At 39.4% G+C, this 17420-nt stretch overlaps 1 protein-coding gene across 2 annotated transcripts in view; it reads left to right on the top strand.

Moving 5' to 3' along the window:
- The window catches only part of TPK1 (thiamin pyrophosphokinase 1), a 321987-nt gene that overhangs the window by 103854 nt on the left and 200713 nt on the right, over positions 1 to 17420 (top strand). The window contains exons 3-4 of one of the 2 annotated variants that reach the window (XM_049816398.1): positions 537 to 613; positions 16083 to 16152. In XM_049816398.1, coding sequence (XP_049672355.1) covers positions 586 to 613; positions 16083 to 16152 — 98 coding nt within the window. In that variant the 5' untranslated portion in view covers positions 537 to 585. The remainder of the gene's footprint in view (positions 1 to 536; positions 614 to 16082; positions 16153 to 17420) is intronic. The other variant, XM_049816397.1, reaches the window with a different exon arrangement.

The raw sequence follows: 17420 nt of genomic DNA, 5'->3' as shown, positions 1-17420 counted from the left end.
CCAGTATTTGCTAACCATGGTCTTGATCCGTTAGTGAGGGGCTTGATTACAGGCCTGTCTCTGATAACCTCCCTCATTCACATCTGGTACTGTTTGTAGCTTGTACCAGAGGCAGATTTTATTGGATAAGGTGACTTCCCTCTCTTCCCCTCTTCCCCTTTTAAATCCCTATTAGAGCTTGTTTCTTGCATGCCCTGACAAGAAATTGATGGGCTAGGGCCAGCTGGAGGAGGTTCAAGGTAACCCACCAGTGTCAAAAGGTGAATGGAAACCAGTAATCCCAGTGCTTAAACCGCAAAACAAGCAGAGTGCTATGGAAAATGATGTCAGTAAAGTACAGATGTGTTTGAATATAAACGTAACTCTGATTCCCCATTTCTCCTTCCTTCCAAGCTGCTTTGGGGCTCACTCTCTTAGGGTGCAGGTAGGCAAATGCAAAGACTGGATCAAGAGAGATCCTAGAAGGGGGATGCTTGAGTTTTGTTCAGAAAGACGTGGATCTGTGAGTTGCCATCTTTTGTTCTTTCCTCCAGCAGATTTCCCAAGAGTTTGGTCAAGGATTGAGCAACAGTAATTGGACTGGACATGCTAACTTTAGTGTATGGGCTCACAGGTATGCCACAAATCAAATGAGTTTGTGCAAAAAAATTAGCAGAATTGCTGCTGGCTAAGAATTTGAAGTACACCAGAAGAGAAACTTCAGTGATATCCTCTTAGATGAGAGATTTTGTTAGTTTGTCGTTCAGTGAAATATATTTTCCACTGTCAAAATAGATAAGTTACTTCAGTAATAGAAAAATAACATTGTTTTTTCCAGCATGAAAGTAATCCCAGCAGGGATACACATACTGTACCATGTTAATACAATTCTACTTTAATACAAAATAGAAACATAATATCATTCCTGAGATGTTACTATTGCATTATCTGAAATGAATTTCAGCAAGAGCAAAATGACTGATGTTCCAAACAATATTATTAAAGTTTGCAGCAGGTCTCTTACAGTCTGCAATAATAATTTAAAGGTTGGCTTTAATTATTTGTATTTTTAAATTTTTCTGTACAGTTACTTTTAATTATCTCCTCTTATACAAGCTTTTCTTTCTTAGTATTCTTTTTTTTAACAGAACGGTGGTTTGGTGGTTCTCTTTTTAGTTTTTCCAAATGTGTTTTGCATCATTTTATTGTTGAATGGGTGTTGTCATTCCTCTTTAGGAAAGGAGGGACTGGGAATGCCCCGGTGAATTAAGCTGTGTCAGGAGTTAAATGTTTCTTTAAACACTGCTTCTTGCTTTCGTTGTGTCTGAGGAAATGCACCACTCATGCCTGGGAAGAAGAGTGATATAATTCAATTTCCTATCTGTCCCCATTCTTTACTCTCGAAACCAGATGGATACTTCCTTGGGGGCAGGTGGGTGTCTCCTCCTCCCGCAGAAGCTTTGCCTTCGGTTTGTGGTGGCAGGGGCTATAGGGTCAGTGGTGAGTTCTCACTGTGACCCGTATCTGCTTGCTGCTGGAAGGAGGCGGCGTCTTTGCATAAGGTAGCACACAATTCCCGGCTCTCCAGCGGCTTGAGAGCCCTTCAGACAGAGAGGGTGAGAACAGTGGTGTCTCTGCAGCTCCCTGGGCACAGACCACCCTTCCCAGGGCCTGTTTGCCTGCATCCCGCACCTGCCCGGAGCGTGATACGGGCTTTGAGAAACTGCTGGCATGTGAACGGCTTGAGGAGAATAGAGACAGTAGGTGAAGAGATTAGTTCTTCTGGTGCATGTGAAAGGAAGAGCGGGGCTGACAGAGCATGTTTGTGTCACCCCGAGTTGATGAGATGATGTGTGCATCTGGAAGCTGGAATAGATGAAATGGCAAAGAGGGAGCTGTTAGGGATCAAGACAGACAGCGAAGAGAGAAAGAGCGAAGATGTGTAGCGTTAGGGCTCGAACTGTTACGGGCACCTTGTGTTCAGACAGAGGGTTAAGTATGGTTTGAATACTGATACTTGAGAAGTAGAGCTCTGCTCAGCACAGGTGGCTTCACTGCAATCGGAGACCTTCTCAGGGGGCTAGGACCAGCTGTGTGCAGGAATGTCTCAAAATATGGCTTAAAGCAAATACTGTTTTATGTCCAGATAAGCCTTTTAAAACTGTAGAAGTTAGGAGTGGCGCTAGCTACAGGAAGAATTAATCAGATAAAGGAAAATTTAACCTACTTCTGTTGTTCACAGTTATTGATTTTGGTCTGCTAAAAGAGCAACAACATCAGATGTTTCTGAGATGGGAAAGCTAGCTGTTAAACCAAATTTCTGAAACTCTTTTTCTCTACTGGGGGCCTGTTGAGAGGTTGAACTGTGACTTGATAATACTAGTTTTACCTGTGCACAAGATAAATGAAAGCACCAGGGTCTCTAGTTCTCTCTTTTTTTTTTTAACCTTAGTTTAGTTTATAAGGATGGCAGTTTAATCATCTTTTCATCTTGCACAGAGAAATCATTGCATCGCTAAGCAAAAAACCCTTGAAATTACAAAATCCGTTGGAAGCTCTGGCTACCGTTTCAGGCAGGTGGCAAGGCCTTGTGCAGGTTAAGCACAGCAGCAGTAGATTTTTTTCTTCGTTGGCGAAACTATGCTTGTTGCCTTTGTGGTACAGGTGTACCATGTAGCGTCTTGTGAATCAAGGATTCGGACATGTCTTTCCAGGTCCACAAGACAGTGAGTGTCACATGTGAGATGAGAGCATTGCTATTCCTGTTCCTTCCTAGGGATAACAGTCCCGACAGTGTTGGGTGTCTCACGCTGCAGAAAGACAGCTATCTGCCTTGGGGGCTTAGTCATATATTGCCAAATCGAGAGTCAGAGAAATTGTTTTCCTTTCACCAAACCTCTTAAGAGGGAGTATCCCGCTGTAAACACTTGTTGCTGAAGTGGGCTGGTTGAACTTGACCTCGAGTGTCTTAGCTAATGCATGACCGATGCAGACATTTGAAAGTAAACTAGTAAAAACTAGTGAGGAAATAAATATTTTAGGTGAATTGAGGAAAGTGCTTCCTTATATACACTGATATATACTTGTTGTGGTCTGGTTTTGGTTTTGGGGAGGTGGGTAGGATGTTGTTTTTCTGGTTTTATTCTTTTTTTAACTCTATTTAATGTTCAACATGTAAGGCTCTGATCTGGGAATTAATTCCCCTACATAGACCAAGGGGAGCTCACAGAGGCTCTGGTCAAGAACGGATGAGCAGGAGAGCGAGCTGAGTATCTGGGGAAGACAGGAGTTCTCTTCTTCTAAAACAAGGAGATAAGAGCTAGGTGAAAAGACTGACTTCTGTATAATTCTTGTGCTTCCAAACCCAATGGGTAGTAATAATACCGTAGAATCCAAGGGCTTATGAAAGATAAAATCCAGATTAAACAAGTAAAAGGTTGTGGTTTTTTTACATTTTACCACCTCTTTGCTAGCAATACTGATTTAAACCAGGCCAAGTGCAGGAACACGCTACTTTAAAAGAAAATGTCATGTACTGCTCTGGAATCTCCAGCATGTCTGGTAGTAGATAGGGTAGCATGGGATTGGTGCAGTGACTCAAATCACATATGAACATCCTGTCTTCTAATATTTTCTGTTGCTGATAATGAGTTGTTTACTATGGACAGAGCTTGTAAATTAAATAGAATCTTGATATTCTTTTTGGCCAACATTTGGCTGATTTAAATAAGCACATATTAGATATACTTAGGATCTTCCACCCTCATAAGCTGTGTTTCTATGGAAAATTTAAAAGCGTTATATTTTCCAATTAAGTAGCAACACTGAAAAGGAACACTTGCTGTAGTAAGATTCACAGGTACTGTATAGTTCTTTGGGTTTTGTTTCATTGAACCATTTTGAGAACAAAGAGCAACAGATACAATGGGTAATGTGTTACCCCTTGAACAAGACTGAGTCTTGGGGTTTTGCTTCTTTGTTTCACTGGGAATGTGTTCTTAAAGCAGGCTTTCAGAATAAGCTCAGGTGTGCTAAATCTAAGGTTTTATTTATTGAATGCACAGGTTTCAACCACAAGGAGAAAATGGCCCCAAAGAAGAGGCCAATATATTTGTTCAATAAAGATTAAATGGTTTAGCTTATGACCAAGGGATGGTAAATGCTTCCATATTAGCATTAATTTAAAAGGGGAGATAATAAAGTTAGATAGGAGATAATTTAAACAAAACAAAGAGTTCCTACTTGGTTTCCATGAATTCACTTCTGAACTTCAGACTTTAATATTATGCTTAAGTCTAGTCTCTCTTCTTCAAAATGAAAAATACTGACCGAAATGAGAGGACAAAGTTACTTCATTTTGCACTTTTAAGCCTATTTATTTTTGTAACACATTGAAATTTAAGGCCTGAAGCGGTAATGCTCTAGCATTTAGATAAAAATCATCTGCAATGTACTGATCATCTTTGTAACTCAAAATTAGAGATGAAAAAATCTGCTACTAAAAATAGGTTTTGGATACTCCAGAAACTTGCAGGTTTTCCTAAAACACTGAGCAGTCCCAAATTTGGGGGCTGAAGTCCCCACTGAGACTCTACCTTTCCATTCACTTTAAGCCTTTCTCCCTTTAGGAGGCCTTAGGGAATGGCCATGATGCTGTTTCAGAGGTAGAGGACAAGAGCTGTTTCTGCTTGATGCAAAGATCTAGAAATTAATTACTTCACATGGGTTATCTGAGGCCAGCAGGTGAACAGCATCCTCTCAGTTCCCTTTCCCATCACACCTTCTTGTGGAAGAACATCAAAACTAAGGTTTTAGCACTTCAGCATTTCCTATGGGAAAGCAAACTGGCAAGAGAGATCTCATGTTTTACTGATATTATATGTGTTACTAATTGGGTGGCTCTCTAAATAATAGCCAAACTTCTTATTCCCCAAAACATAGTATTGAATTATGGCCTTCCCTGTATTAAAAATCTTCTGAAAGGCTGGATTCACTTCCAGTTAATTTATAATTTTATAGTTTCAGTCTTGTGTATTGCTCCTATCCATTGGGTTTTCAGGTCCTCATTAGCTTTGCATAAAACTGCCAACTCATGTAGGGATCGGATTGGGTCCTTGTATAGCATGCACACAAAGCTTTTGGTTTTGCATCTACTTTTCCTGTTTTAGGGATGACTTAGATATGGATCGTCTCAGGACTTTGGTGAACTAATGGCATTATATTCCTCAGCTGCACTGTTGTCTGGAAGGCTGTGTCATGAGCGCGTATCCTCAGGAGAACCTGAATATAAAATTTGCAGTGAAAATTCTCGGCAACAGGCAGATGGTGGTGGACTTTTTCTTATTTCAGAGGGAGGAACAGAGGACACTTTGAACACTGATACAGCCTGGTGTTTTTCCCACAGGTGCATTGTGGATGATACAAGGGCTGTGTATTGTAAGTGCAGCCTCTGATTCTGTTTGCAGCCTTGCTGTGAGGCGAGTTGTCACACAGAAGTTTAGTCCCTTTGAGAACATACACTTGGTCTTGTTCAGTAAACTCTAGATTGCTTCCTACAAATATTTTTAGTTGGAAATTTCATCTTAAGGTTCTCTTATAGCCTCATTAAAGAGAGGTTTTGAAATCAATGCACTTGTTTCTTCATTACTTTTATGAACTGGGAAACTACTGCTATGCCATTTTCATTCATAACCAGACTGTTTGCATGTAGGTGTTGCTTTTTTATATATATTTTTTTTTTCCCCAGGGAGAACAGTGTTGTTTTTACATTTGCATTATGTAAGAGAATTCAGGTGAGAAATCCCGTTTTGCACTCAGAATTACAGTTTCTAGTCTGGTCTGTAGCCGATTCTCCTTGTCCAAATAAGCCTTCTTTGTGTCTTGTGATATAATGTATCATTTCATCAAGATAACTAAACACTTTCCAAAATTGATTGTAGTTGGTGATTATTTCTTTTGAAAATGTTAACTCACAACTTCTGTATTATTTTAAGAATGCAAATACCATATGTTGTCCTTCCTTATGGGTTTTTCCACTCTTTTTTTGAAATATAAATAACGAAAGACACATGTTTGACAAAATTATACCATGGATCTGATCTTTTATGTCTGTATGCTAGCTTATAGTAGCTGATCTTCTTTCTTGACTATTGGAAAATTTAGCAATAAGAAAGTGTCTAGCAAGAATATTATTTCAATTTTAGATTTATTTTGTGTAGAACGATTTTGGGAATCAAGATAAGTCTTGATGCGGGTAGCTAAAACTCTTATTCTCCTAAAAAGAGTAATAGTGATGCAAATCCACTGCTTCCAGGAAACCATTCTGGTCTAAATTGGTGCAAATGCCAGTGTGTATGTGCTTGTAGCTGTTCCAAATATGAAATAAAGCAGGTAAGATCAAGTCTACTTTATAGCTAGTTTTATATTTCCAGTTTCTTAAGGAACCTTCCACTGTAGTTTATCACTGCCCAAATCTGAGACTTAAGAGAATGGAAAAGACATGGGGGTCAGTCAGATACAAAGGTGTGAAACTGGCATAAATGAAGTAATGATATTGTCTGCTCCTGATGTTTTAGACAGGTAATTCTAAGATACTGGCTTAATTTCAGTGTTTTAAAGTATTGACTTAATTTGGGCTAGTTTCAGAAGATGTGCCCATTTCTCTAATTAAATTGGCTTATGTTGCATTTAAAGAGTGCCCCATAAAACCTTTTTTTTGTTCAGATGGAATACCTTTTTTTTTCATGACCATTTCTACTGATGCTGTTTTTAATAGTTTACTATTACAACTGTTTGCTTGAAAATCTATTGAACAGCTTATCTGTTAAGAGTAAGGGAAATGATCTATACACAAGAGTATGTAGCATGAACATAGGGTGTATATATAATGAAGACATTAGAAAATACATTATAAAGAGCAGTTCTACATGCATTAGGAAATTGTATTTACCATCTTAATTTTGCCTTCTCTGGTTTCTTGTTTGTCCCCCTTTTTGCTACTTATTTCCAAACAACTTTTAGACCAAGATTATTGTTTTGAATAGTTCATATAATTTTTCAGGAAGGTGTCAGTGCAAGTTTGATTGGTTCAGAAATTTATGCATTGTAATATTCTTGTTGTCTTTCAACAAAATTGGAGTTTCTGACTTTTATGAGTTCTGAAATTTCCTTGACGCACAAAAGTTTTTGTTACACTAAGATATAAAATGGCTGCATGGAAATCTGTTCTGGGCTGCTAAGGAACAGGGCGTATTTTGGTAGCATGAGAATTAATATATTTTGTGCTATTTAAAATAAGTGTGTGATTAATTTTTTGATGAGTTGCGGGCTACTGCAAATCCAATTTAGGCAAACAAAATTTGAAATATAAATGTGTTAGCTGAAAATATTTAATCATAGACATGAATATGAACTTATCATGCTCATTGCTTTACACTTGGAGGTTGGCTTGAATTATTAATGCATATTGTTCAGTGGAAGCAGAAGAGACAATAGCACTGACTCTGGCTGTGATGAGGAACATAGTCTTGCTGGTAGCCAGTAGCAGTAGGAGATTATTTCTCCTTCTTTGCTATCTTGGCACAGTTGACCACCCTTTTCCACATATTGTCTCCCTGCCTGCCCCACGTCCTGCTCACTGTGGGGTAGGGAGCAGTGATTGCACGGAGACTGCTGCTGCTGGCATTGAATCAGCAACACCAGATCAAAAAAAGAGCTTTTTTCTCCTCTTTACAGTCTGATCCTTTGTGCAAATGTGTATGTTTTAATGCTAATAAAGGTGACTGGGTTTTTTTTGTCAGTTCTTTCCATGTAGGAACAGAGTCAGCTTGCTACTAAAGTTTGCCTGATAAGAATGCAGACTGGCAATTAAAATTGCAGGCAGTTGGGATATTCCATCATGTTTGTAGCTGTTTATCTTCCTTGTGTCAGAAATCAATGTTGCAGCAACGGAAAATATGAAATGAAGAAATAAAAAGTTGCATTCAAAGCTTGAAGTCAGTGCACGTTACACTGAATTATTAAACAATATAATTTAAAAACTTAAGAAATAAAACTGATGTTGAAGCCTCTCCATTTCACTTGATAATCAGGTAATGGATGCAGAAAAAAGCTAGCTGCACATTCTTTCAGTCACTTTACCTTCAATTATATTGTGATGTATGTGTTTGCTTTAGGTATAGGACACTGGCAGTCAGGTTATAGTAAAGTTTTGTTAGTGACGCACGTTGTACTTATGAAGCAGTGAAAGAAGATGTTATTTGAAAAGCAACCTGATGGGATATATTATGAAGGATAGCTGGCATGGTGTCTGTAGGGGTTTGACGTTTGAGGTTCAGCAGGTCCTTCATCAGTGATGGGGGTTACATAGGCAACGTTTGGGTCGGAGGTTTCGGTGGCTGATTGCACGTCCTCCAGGGAAGAGCCGCAGTCCAGAACGAGCTCCAGGGCACTTGCACATCAGTCTGCAAACCAGGATCCAACCCAGCCCTGGGGCCGGCGTGTGGCACCCTGGGAAGGGCTGGCGAATCGCCCGGGAATCCCTGGTGTCAGAGACAGACCAGCCATCTGTAAGGTGCAAATATATATGATTGCGGAGAGTTTGGATTCCTTCTTACTCTGGAAAAGACAGGATTTAAGGCACAAGTAGGATCTCCTGCTTATGTTTCAGCAGCTTGTTTGATTTGTGAGGATCTTTGGTTTGACAAATTATTCTTTAAAGACATTCAGAACAAATAGTTTATCAGGAAAAAAGTCAGGATTAACATTATGCACTTTAGCATACTTTTCCTTTCTCTGTGTGTGTGTGTGTGTGCACCCCCTAATCAGTGGGTTTTTACTGTTACCTGGTAATAATAGATGTGTGCTCAGGGCAAAAAGAAAAGTTGATTAAATGTTACATTATTGCTTTAGCTTGTCATTTTTCAAACAGAGAGCGAAAAAAGGAGAAAATGAAAAGAATAAACTTCCTGATGCTTCCCCCAGTGGCATCAGGCCGTGTAGCCTTGTCATGAAAAGGTCACCTAGATTTTAGTCAAAATGATGGCAGCAAGTAATTTGGTTTATGTCTGGGCTCTTTCCTCCTGGTTTTTGCTGTGACACAGCACGGGGCTGGGGCCCGTTACAGCAATGGGCATAAGGCAGTGCGGCGAGTACCAGAGCTCCCAGGTTTGACAGAATGGGAGAAGAATGACAGGAAAGAGAAGAGAAAATCATATCCTAAGTAAGGGTTGTAGGAATATTAAATCTAACACCTGACAAGAGATTACTCCAAACCCAGCAGCCTTGAATATGAATCATTGTAATGAACTCTGCGTGGAAGCGTACCTGAAGACAGTCCAGAAACTCAGTCTAGTGAAAACACAGTCGCTCTCCTGCCTCCATCTCTGACAGCACATTACTCCTACTATATTTACTGATACTTGGGGTTTTTTGCTTGCAGTTTTGTTTTTTGGTACTTAAGAATTTGTTATTAAATCTGATCTATTCTTTTATTTCTTTTTTTTTTCAAAGTAAGCATTAAGATTTAAAATTTTTTAGGATTTTTTTTTAAAGTAAGATTTTGTTTTGGTGACTGTGTAACTTGGGTTTTGGCTAAAATTCAGAGGAGTTCTTTGTGTGGGGGAGAAATTGTTTCATTTTCTCTGTGTTTCATTTCTGTGTGAACTTTTTAAAGAGACGTGTTATCAGTATGGCTTTTGCTTAATGTTAAACCAATGCGCTGAGAAAAGAATAGTGTTTCCTAATTCATCAGTACATTGGTTCCTTCCTTGTATTCTCATATTTAATTGCTTAATGAATCCTGCCTCAGCTTAGCTGAGATCTCTATGACGTTTACAGCTCAAAGCAGAGTGATTAAAGAAGCACAGCAGTTTTGTAGGAGACATATAATTACCTTACTAGATGTGCAGTTTTTCATCTGAGATCCATAATCCAGTCTATATGGAAGTGGGCTGCCAGCTCCGGTGTTGGTGATCTATTTACTTGAGGACTACTGGGTTTCTCTGTTCTTTGTGTTATACAGATGGTGTACAAGTCAGGTGTGAGACATTTATAGCAGATGGGCCTTTCTTGGGTACGCAGACAATTTAAGAATAGCAACCATTGTTTTCTTTGCAGCATTTGTAGAACTAATATCTATTCCTGGGTTGGAAGTATGGATGAAATATTGTGAATAGCCGATGGCATAAAAAAAAAAGAGAAAAAAAGGAGGAATTTTGGGTGAAATTCCTAAGAACGGGCTTAATCCTAGAAAGCACTGAGTACTACTACAAAAGGCTGACTGCTCTTGCTGCTGCTGATTATAGCAGCGTGAATGTGCACCTATAGCAGCAGCTTAGAAAGCACTTATATATCTCTTTAATTTAATTTGGAACCACAGAATATTCTGAGAGCAGGTGACATTCTTCATCGTGCTTAGTTAAAGCCCTGTGCACTGCTGCAAATTTAAATTACCGGTGACAGGAGCAAAGCCTTTTCAGTTTTAGACAAAGTATGGATAGACCTATTTTAAATAGTTAAAAAGCCTCTAGGCAAGACCAGTGTCCAACTGCAAAGCAGAAAACTGTTACGGACTGACAGGTGATTTGATAAACAGAGGTGCAGATGACCAGGAGAGACGTGTCTGCAGTGCACTGTTCTTGTTATATGATAGCAGTTGCATACAGTCCTGGTAACACAGGTAGAAACACATGAGTGGGAGGGAATAGTCTGAGATGCAGAGATCCCCTAGCTAGCAATCTGCAGCCATACAAAGCCATGGATTTGTTAAGTATGTTTCTGCAGTTTCTGCAGGACAAAGGAGAAAAAGAGAAAGCACATAAATACGGATTATGCATTTTGTTGCTCGTAACTGTTACTTTTTATTAATGCTGAGACAAAAATGTGTTAGCCAAATGTATCAAGCAAACCAAGCAATTCTCTGCATATCTGCCATATATTATCACATATATGTTACTACCAGCATTCCAAGTCATTAATTAAGCAGGGTTCTCTTTTGTGTAGATTATGCTGGCGGGTTAATTATGGTTACCAGGTTACTGAATCAATAAATGAATGAGGGAAACAGATTGCATACCTATAAAAAGTTGTGTAAAATTGGAAAAGGAACAGAGGGGATATACTAAGGCAGTTTAAGGGGAGATGTCATAAATTTGAATTTAGGCAAAAAAAATGGGTTAGTTTCAAGATCTGTTTGAAAAAAAAGAAAAAAATATTGTAAATGCTAATTGCAAGGAATAATAGGATAGGAATAATAATAGAAATAATAAAGTTATGCTTTTCTTCCCCAAGTATTGGTACTCTGTATAAATGTATTCTCTTTTTATGCCCTCATCTTACTCAGTCTGCAGGAGTTGCATCTGCTCTGTAGAGTCTTTTCCCCTGCCTGAATTTGCAGGGCTATTGAAGGTGTAATAAAACACTTGCTTCTCTTCTGCAAAAAGCTTCAGGACTAGTTAGCTCAGAGCCAAGACCTTCCTTTTTGTGCTTGATATGCTAAATTACATTTACATATGTAAATACGTTGATATTTACCAAAAGAGTAAATATAATATAAATTGTTTCCATTATTTTTGTTGCATTAGAATATTTTTTGTAAAAACATATTCAGTAATAATTAGCTCTAAAATTGGCCTCTCAACTTTGGTCACTGAAAGGAAATAGTTCACTGGTTTCTAGCAGAAGAGACACCATTTAAAATGAAGGAGATTACTCAGAAAGACTTTGGTTTCTTCATTCACATTGCCTATGAGAAACTCTTTTCAGAGATATCGTGGGCTGATAATATGTTCTTGACATAACTCTTCCTCAGCATAGGGGGAGCTGAAGGGTATTTACTCTAGCTGTAATTTCAAACACTGCTGGACTGAACACACGCTGCTGCCAATAACTTGGGTAGCAGTTATTGGCCGTGCATTGAGTTCCCACTTCTGTACTCTTCCACTAAGCAGCACAATGAAACAGTTGATTTTTCGGTTATGTCTCCATTCCCTAGTTCACTGAATGACACTGGAGTTATATCAGAAGGGAATCTGACAGATAGAAAAGGTGGTGATTTGACAGAGCTATTTCTGAGGAGTGAAGCTTAACACAGAATATTCAGTGTTGTGGTTTAAGCCATTCAGGTTGGAAAGGTTGTAATTTGTGGTAATGCCAAGGAGCACAGAGTTGCACACTGAGCTAGCGCTGCAGGGCACTTGCACACTTGTGCTCTGAGAGTCGTCTTTTCTAATAACAAAAGCATGAAACGGTGCCTTGGGGCTCTCCAGCGGAGCAGGGTGGCCAAGGGCATGGGTCTCCTCTGCTTCCAGTTGTGGTGGTTGAAAAAACTACTGCTCCCAATTGCACATCACAGCATCTTTGCTGGAAGTGTTGGTCCTCCTGACCCATCAGAGCTCAGTGAGCTACTTTGACCACCGTTCCTTAGTCTGGCTGAGTTCTCAGAGGCAGGATTAACTAAAAGCCTTCAGATAATGTCTTTACTGACTTAGTTCTTTCTGACATACACAAGCTAAGAGTACTTCCGTGTGCAGTGCACCTGGCAAATTTGGGGGGTCTCCAATAATGAGATAGTAACCTTTGGGTCAGAAGAGAAGGTGTGTGCAAGACCTTCTGTGTTCTGGCTGACCACTTAAGTTATTCTTCCCACCATCCATTTTGGTCACCCTGGAAGATAACTTGTCTTTGATCCATGTGTGACCATTAGCACTTCATCCCTCTGTGTCACTTTTGACCTTTTCATTTGGTTTTTTTCATCTGTTTAAATCGTAAACTTCTTTAGAAGAAGGTGTCTCTGTTTTCAGGATGCCAAGCAAAACAAAGCCCCGATCTTGTTCAGGTCCTCCAGTTTCTGCTGAAATAATTAATTAGGTTTTGTGTGAGGTATTGCAAAGTGCCTAGAGACTGCTAGATATGCCTACACGGTTGCTGCGGTGCACCTTGGCCAAATTGTTGTTTGTAAAGCAATTTTGTCTCTAATGTAAAAGACACTGTATAAAATCAGTTCCTATTATCTTTTCACAGAGAATTTTCCATCTGAATTGTAAGCTTAGAATTGCTGACTATCTCCTTAAACACTCCCAGATAATAATGATACATGTTCTTCCAGCTAATGTATATCATCACTTTTTATCAAGCAAGGGTTGGTTCATAGCTGTAGAAGTAATATGATTTACTGGTCTCCAGCCAATCAGTTAATTACCTGCTAGTTACTTAAAGCACCTGGGGCTTTGGTTCATTTCAGTGTAAGTTATTAACTTGCTGGTAAAGGATCAGTACCTCATAAATAGTTTCTCTAAATAACTTTACAGTCCTGCCAAAGTTTAATTTTTTAAAATTATTTATTCTTATAAGAATAAATATGTGGGGGACAACTTAAATTGCAGTTATATCAGGCAACTATTTTGATCTGAGATTTCAAGTAGTAGCTCTCCATTCACGTGAACAGCATACAAGTGTCATAAACCTGTTACTTAGACACCTTCTGGTCTTTGGGAGAATCTCAGTAGTTTTACATGTACCAGACTGATTGAAGACTGATTTGTTTTGCAATAGTTAGTTTGTTTTGGTTTTTTGGTCATGTTGTTTTAAAATAGGAAATAGACTCTTTCATCTTTCTTTTTCTGTATCTCATCCCTTCTTTTTTTTCCCCCAGAAGTCATAAGCTGCTTATTTGTTTAAAATGTGGGAGAATAGATGTAAAAATCACTGTTCTCAGAAGGAAAACGCTGGGGCTGTCTTTGACCCAGGAAGCATCCTTTAGGCAGGTTCTGTACCCAAAGTTAGAAAGTAATTTTTCTGCAGCATTCTTATGGTTTTGGCTATAAAAAATGTCTCAACTGATGAATTGCTTTTGTAGCTCAAGGGGAGAGAAAAGATTCTGTAATTGCTTAGGTCCTAGGCCTTTCTTATATGCCTTGTATCTGCTAAATAAACCGATGGCCCGGATAGCTAATTTAAGGACACATATTACACACTCTTCTTGCAGTGGACCATTACTAAATTCTGTGTGAGCTGAACTCCCTGAGAGAAGTTAACAAATATGCCCAGGTGAAAGGAATTACATTAATCCAGTTTCAGTTGTAACCTCAAGTGAGAGGAGAAGTTAAAAGCATCCAATCAAACACAGTGGGGAAAAAACAGTTGTTTTTTGTCTTGCGATGTTTATAGTCATCAGGATGGGTGAGAAACCTGGCAAGAGCCTGGAGCAATGAATCACTATGGTAAGTGGCTGTCCAGCTACCATAATTTAGAAATGATCTCAGCTAATAAGATTTGTCAGGATCAAATCTGCTTGACCTTGTCTCGTTAATGTGGGTTTGGATGGTGCCTGGAAGGAGGGGGTGAGATAGGATAAGGAGACAGAGCAGAGGACGGTCTGTGCAAGAAGGCTGAGAAAGGTAGTGCTTGCCGTAGTGGGTACTGTAATATGGACAAGGGAGAAGAGGTGTCACTGGAGCGGGAGCAGTGCTAGAAGAGATACTGAGGAGTGCAACATCAGTTCTCCTGCCCTGCACATTCTTGCAGCCTGCAGGAAAAAAGCTGCTGTACCCAAAGCTACCTGCGGTGAACTGGTAGCTTTGGGCTGCCCTGCTTTCTTCTTTTTTCCCAAAAAGCCTCGGCTGAGGTTTCATGGTACTGCGTGGTGGATGTAGGCATACAGACCGTTCGCTGTGGTGGGAGTTCAACAGCCAAATAAGAAAGAATAGCTTAACGATGAGAGCAGATAGAGAGATGAACTTTGTTGTCCTGGTCTGTACAGGCTGGCTAAGTTGATGGCTAAGCTAGGGGGAGAGGTGGATTGCCCACCTAATGAGCGCCAAAAGGAAAAATGTAGGTTTGTATCACTGCTGAGAGGTGGTTCAGACTGAGAAATAAACACCAAAGCGAAGTTACTTTAGCTGAAAATTGGATTCTCAGCAGCAGGAAGTGCCTGATCTGATTTTTTATACCTTTTTTTTTCTCCAAAACTTGGGCAGGCTGTTCCTTTTCTTTGTCTCTCCTCTTTTTCCCTTTCCCCTCCTCCTCTCTGATACTCTGACTTTCAGCCCTCTCAGGTCTACCACTTGGTCCCTCTTTGCCCACAGACCTGGAAGGAACACTCCGCTTTAGTGTGGAAGCGACAGCTTCTTTTATCTTGCGTGCTGCAGTTATCTGACTTGTGCATCTCAGAGCAAAACTGATAAAGACTGCTAAGACAAGATGGTCATTTTCAATCTTTAACAGCTTATCATATTTTAAAAATCTCGTTAAAGAACTATGTGTTAGTTGAGCATCCCTATTAATCATCATTTATGAATAAACTATGCCAATTTATGTCTGATTTTGTAATACTAGTGTTAGACTTTTTTCTCTGATTTAAGTCTATATAAACAAAGGGATCACAAGAGGACAGCATGTCTGTGCTTGTTTAAAATCAACTGGAATTAGTGCACGTGCCCTTTGCAGTCCCCAAGTTATGTGGAAACACTGAAAGTTATTGTGGTTTTGTTCCTTTTGTGTCAGGGTAGTTCAAGTTTTAAAGCCAAGACCTAACACCCCTGCTTTATATCAGATGATTCAGTCTGTGAAACAGTATAGGAACTGTAGTAGGGTTATCTTTTTTGTGTCATAGGAGGGGAAAAAAAGAGAAAAGAGATATTGTCATACCTAACTCTTTCTCCCTCTCCCCCCCCCCCCCCCCCATTTTTATGCAGATCATTATAGAGCCACCATTCTGAACTTTTCGCCTGGATGAGAAGATTGTTAGGTTTAAGGTGCAAGTTCCCACTTGTTCAGGCAAGTACATGCCCATACATGGAGGATGGGCCCTTTTCAGGTTTTGAATACTTGCCTCCCATGTAGCTTAAGCTGACCGGGCAGGAAGTTAGGATGGACAGAAACAAAGTGAAGATTGGCACTAGTCTGATAAAACCAGTTCAAATGTCTATTTAGAGAAACAAGGGAAGTAGTGACAAGGGGAGCTAAAAGCTGTATGAGATCTCAAGTTTATTCCCTACTCTGCAATGAACAATCAAGTTTACACAGAAATGTCAGTAATGGAGTAACCAGTTGTGGTTTTTTGTTTATAATGCCAATACATTGATGTTCTGTTTCTTCACTTGCAGCTGCACTGAGAGCTTGTGCCGATGGAGGTGCCAATCGTCTCTATCACATCACAGAGGGAAGCCGGGACAGGTATGTTAACAATAAACTTGAAGTCATAGATGTCATCTTTTCTCAATGGAAGTAAAATACGGAGGAACAGGATCTGTTCAGTTCCTGAAGTACCTGCCTGCTCTGTGCATGGTACTTTAACGAGCTGTGGCATGTAGTATAATATTTTCTTCACATTATCTTATATTCTCAGCTACAATTTTTAAAAACACACAGGTAGCCTGAAATACCTTTTTTCCTTAATCCTACTTGTCTTTTTTCCCCTTAAAAGTTCTGCTCTCAATCTGTCTTATCTTATGCATCCATCAGAGCTAGGCCTTTGATGCAGCTTCCGAAAAAACTTGCTGTGCCCCTAGCAAGGGTTGACTAGAGGAACATCTGATGCCTCTCACCAGGAGCTGAAACACAGTACGTCCTCCTCATTCTTCTTGTGAGGCCTTAGAGGAAATCAGTTTGCTTTGTGAAGTGAGATGGGTAATAAAATTGGAAGTCTACTTTTCTTTTTTAATTACTTCTAAATTAGCATCAGGGCATCACACCTGACGAAAGGCGAATACAGAGGTTATCTATAAATGTATATGCTAGGTGAGGAGATACGACTGAAGGACAAATATTTTCTTGTTTTCTGTAATGGCACTTAAAATTGTAAAATAACACAGGTTTCTGCCCCGGCAGTGTTGAGCTGGGGTTGTGATCTGAAATACGCATTCAAGTGCTTTCTCATTTTTGTAGTGGAACCATGGAACACTGTGTAATCTGAGGTTACTAAGCATCATTTTTGTTTGTCTTTAGGATTTTCAGTTGTTTTGAGCAAAAATTCGTAAATAAATAGTTTAATAAAAGCAAATAAATTAATAAAGCTGACTCTCGGGGCAAAGGAATGAGACAGGTATTTGGTAGAACCTACAACCTTATGAACAATTTTGTTCATACAGCAAAATCTGACACATATTTTGTGTTTCATCTCATGGCAAGTGTATGACGAAAGCCTGGGGAAGCTTGGTTTCCTCCTGTCCTATAGAGTAAAGACTAGAGTTGGAGAGGAAGACTGTAGTCTTAAAGTAAAAGTTAATTTAAAATTTCTTCCTTTGTCACCTGTGAGAAGTTTGATGTCTGAGATCTACAACTGCTAAAACCAAGACTGGAATCTGTCAAGCACTACTAACTGTTGTAGGAGTATTCCTTCTGTAATCTTTTATTTATTTTCTCCTAGTAGTTGCTTACAGAGCCATGCACAGCTGTTGAGTTAAAGGGTAAAGGAATTTAGCAGAAAATAAACCCCCTTGCAT

This window comes from Accipiter gentilis, chromosome 14 (genome assembly GCF_929443795.1).
Source record: "Accipiter gentilis chromosome 14, bAccGen1.1, whole genome shotgun sequence".
In the NCBI taxonomy this organism is placed as follows: domain Eukaryota; kingdom Metazoa; phylum Chordata; class Aves; order Accipitriformes; family Accipitridae; genus Astur; species Astur gentilis.
The sequence above is the reverse complement of the archived record's forward strand: the minus strand, read 5'-3'. Positions and strand labels throughout refer to the sequence as shown.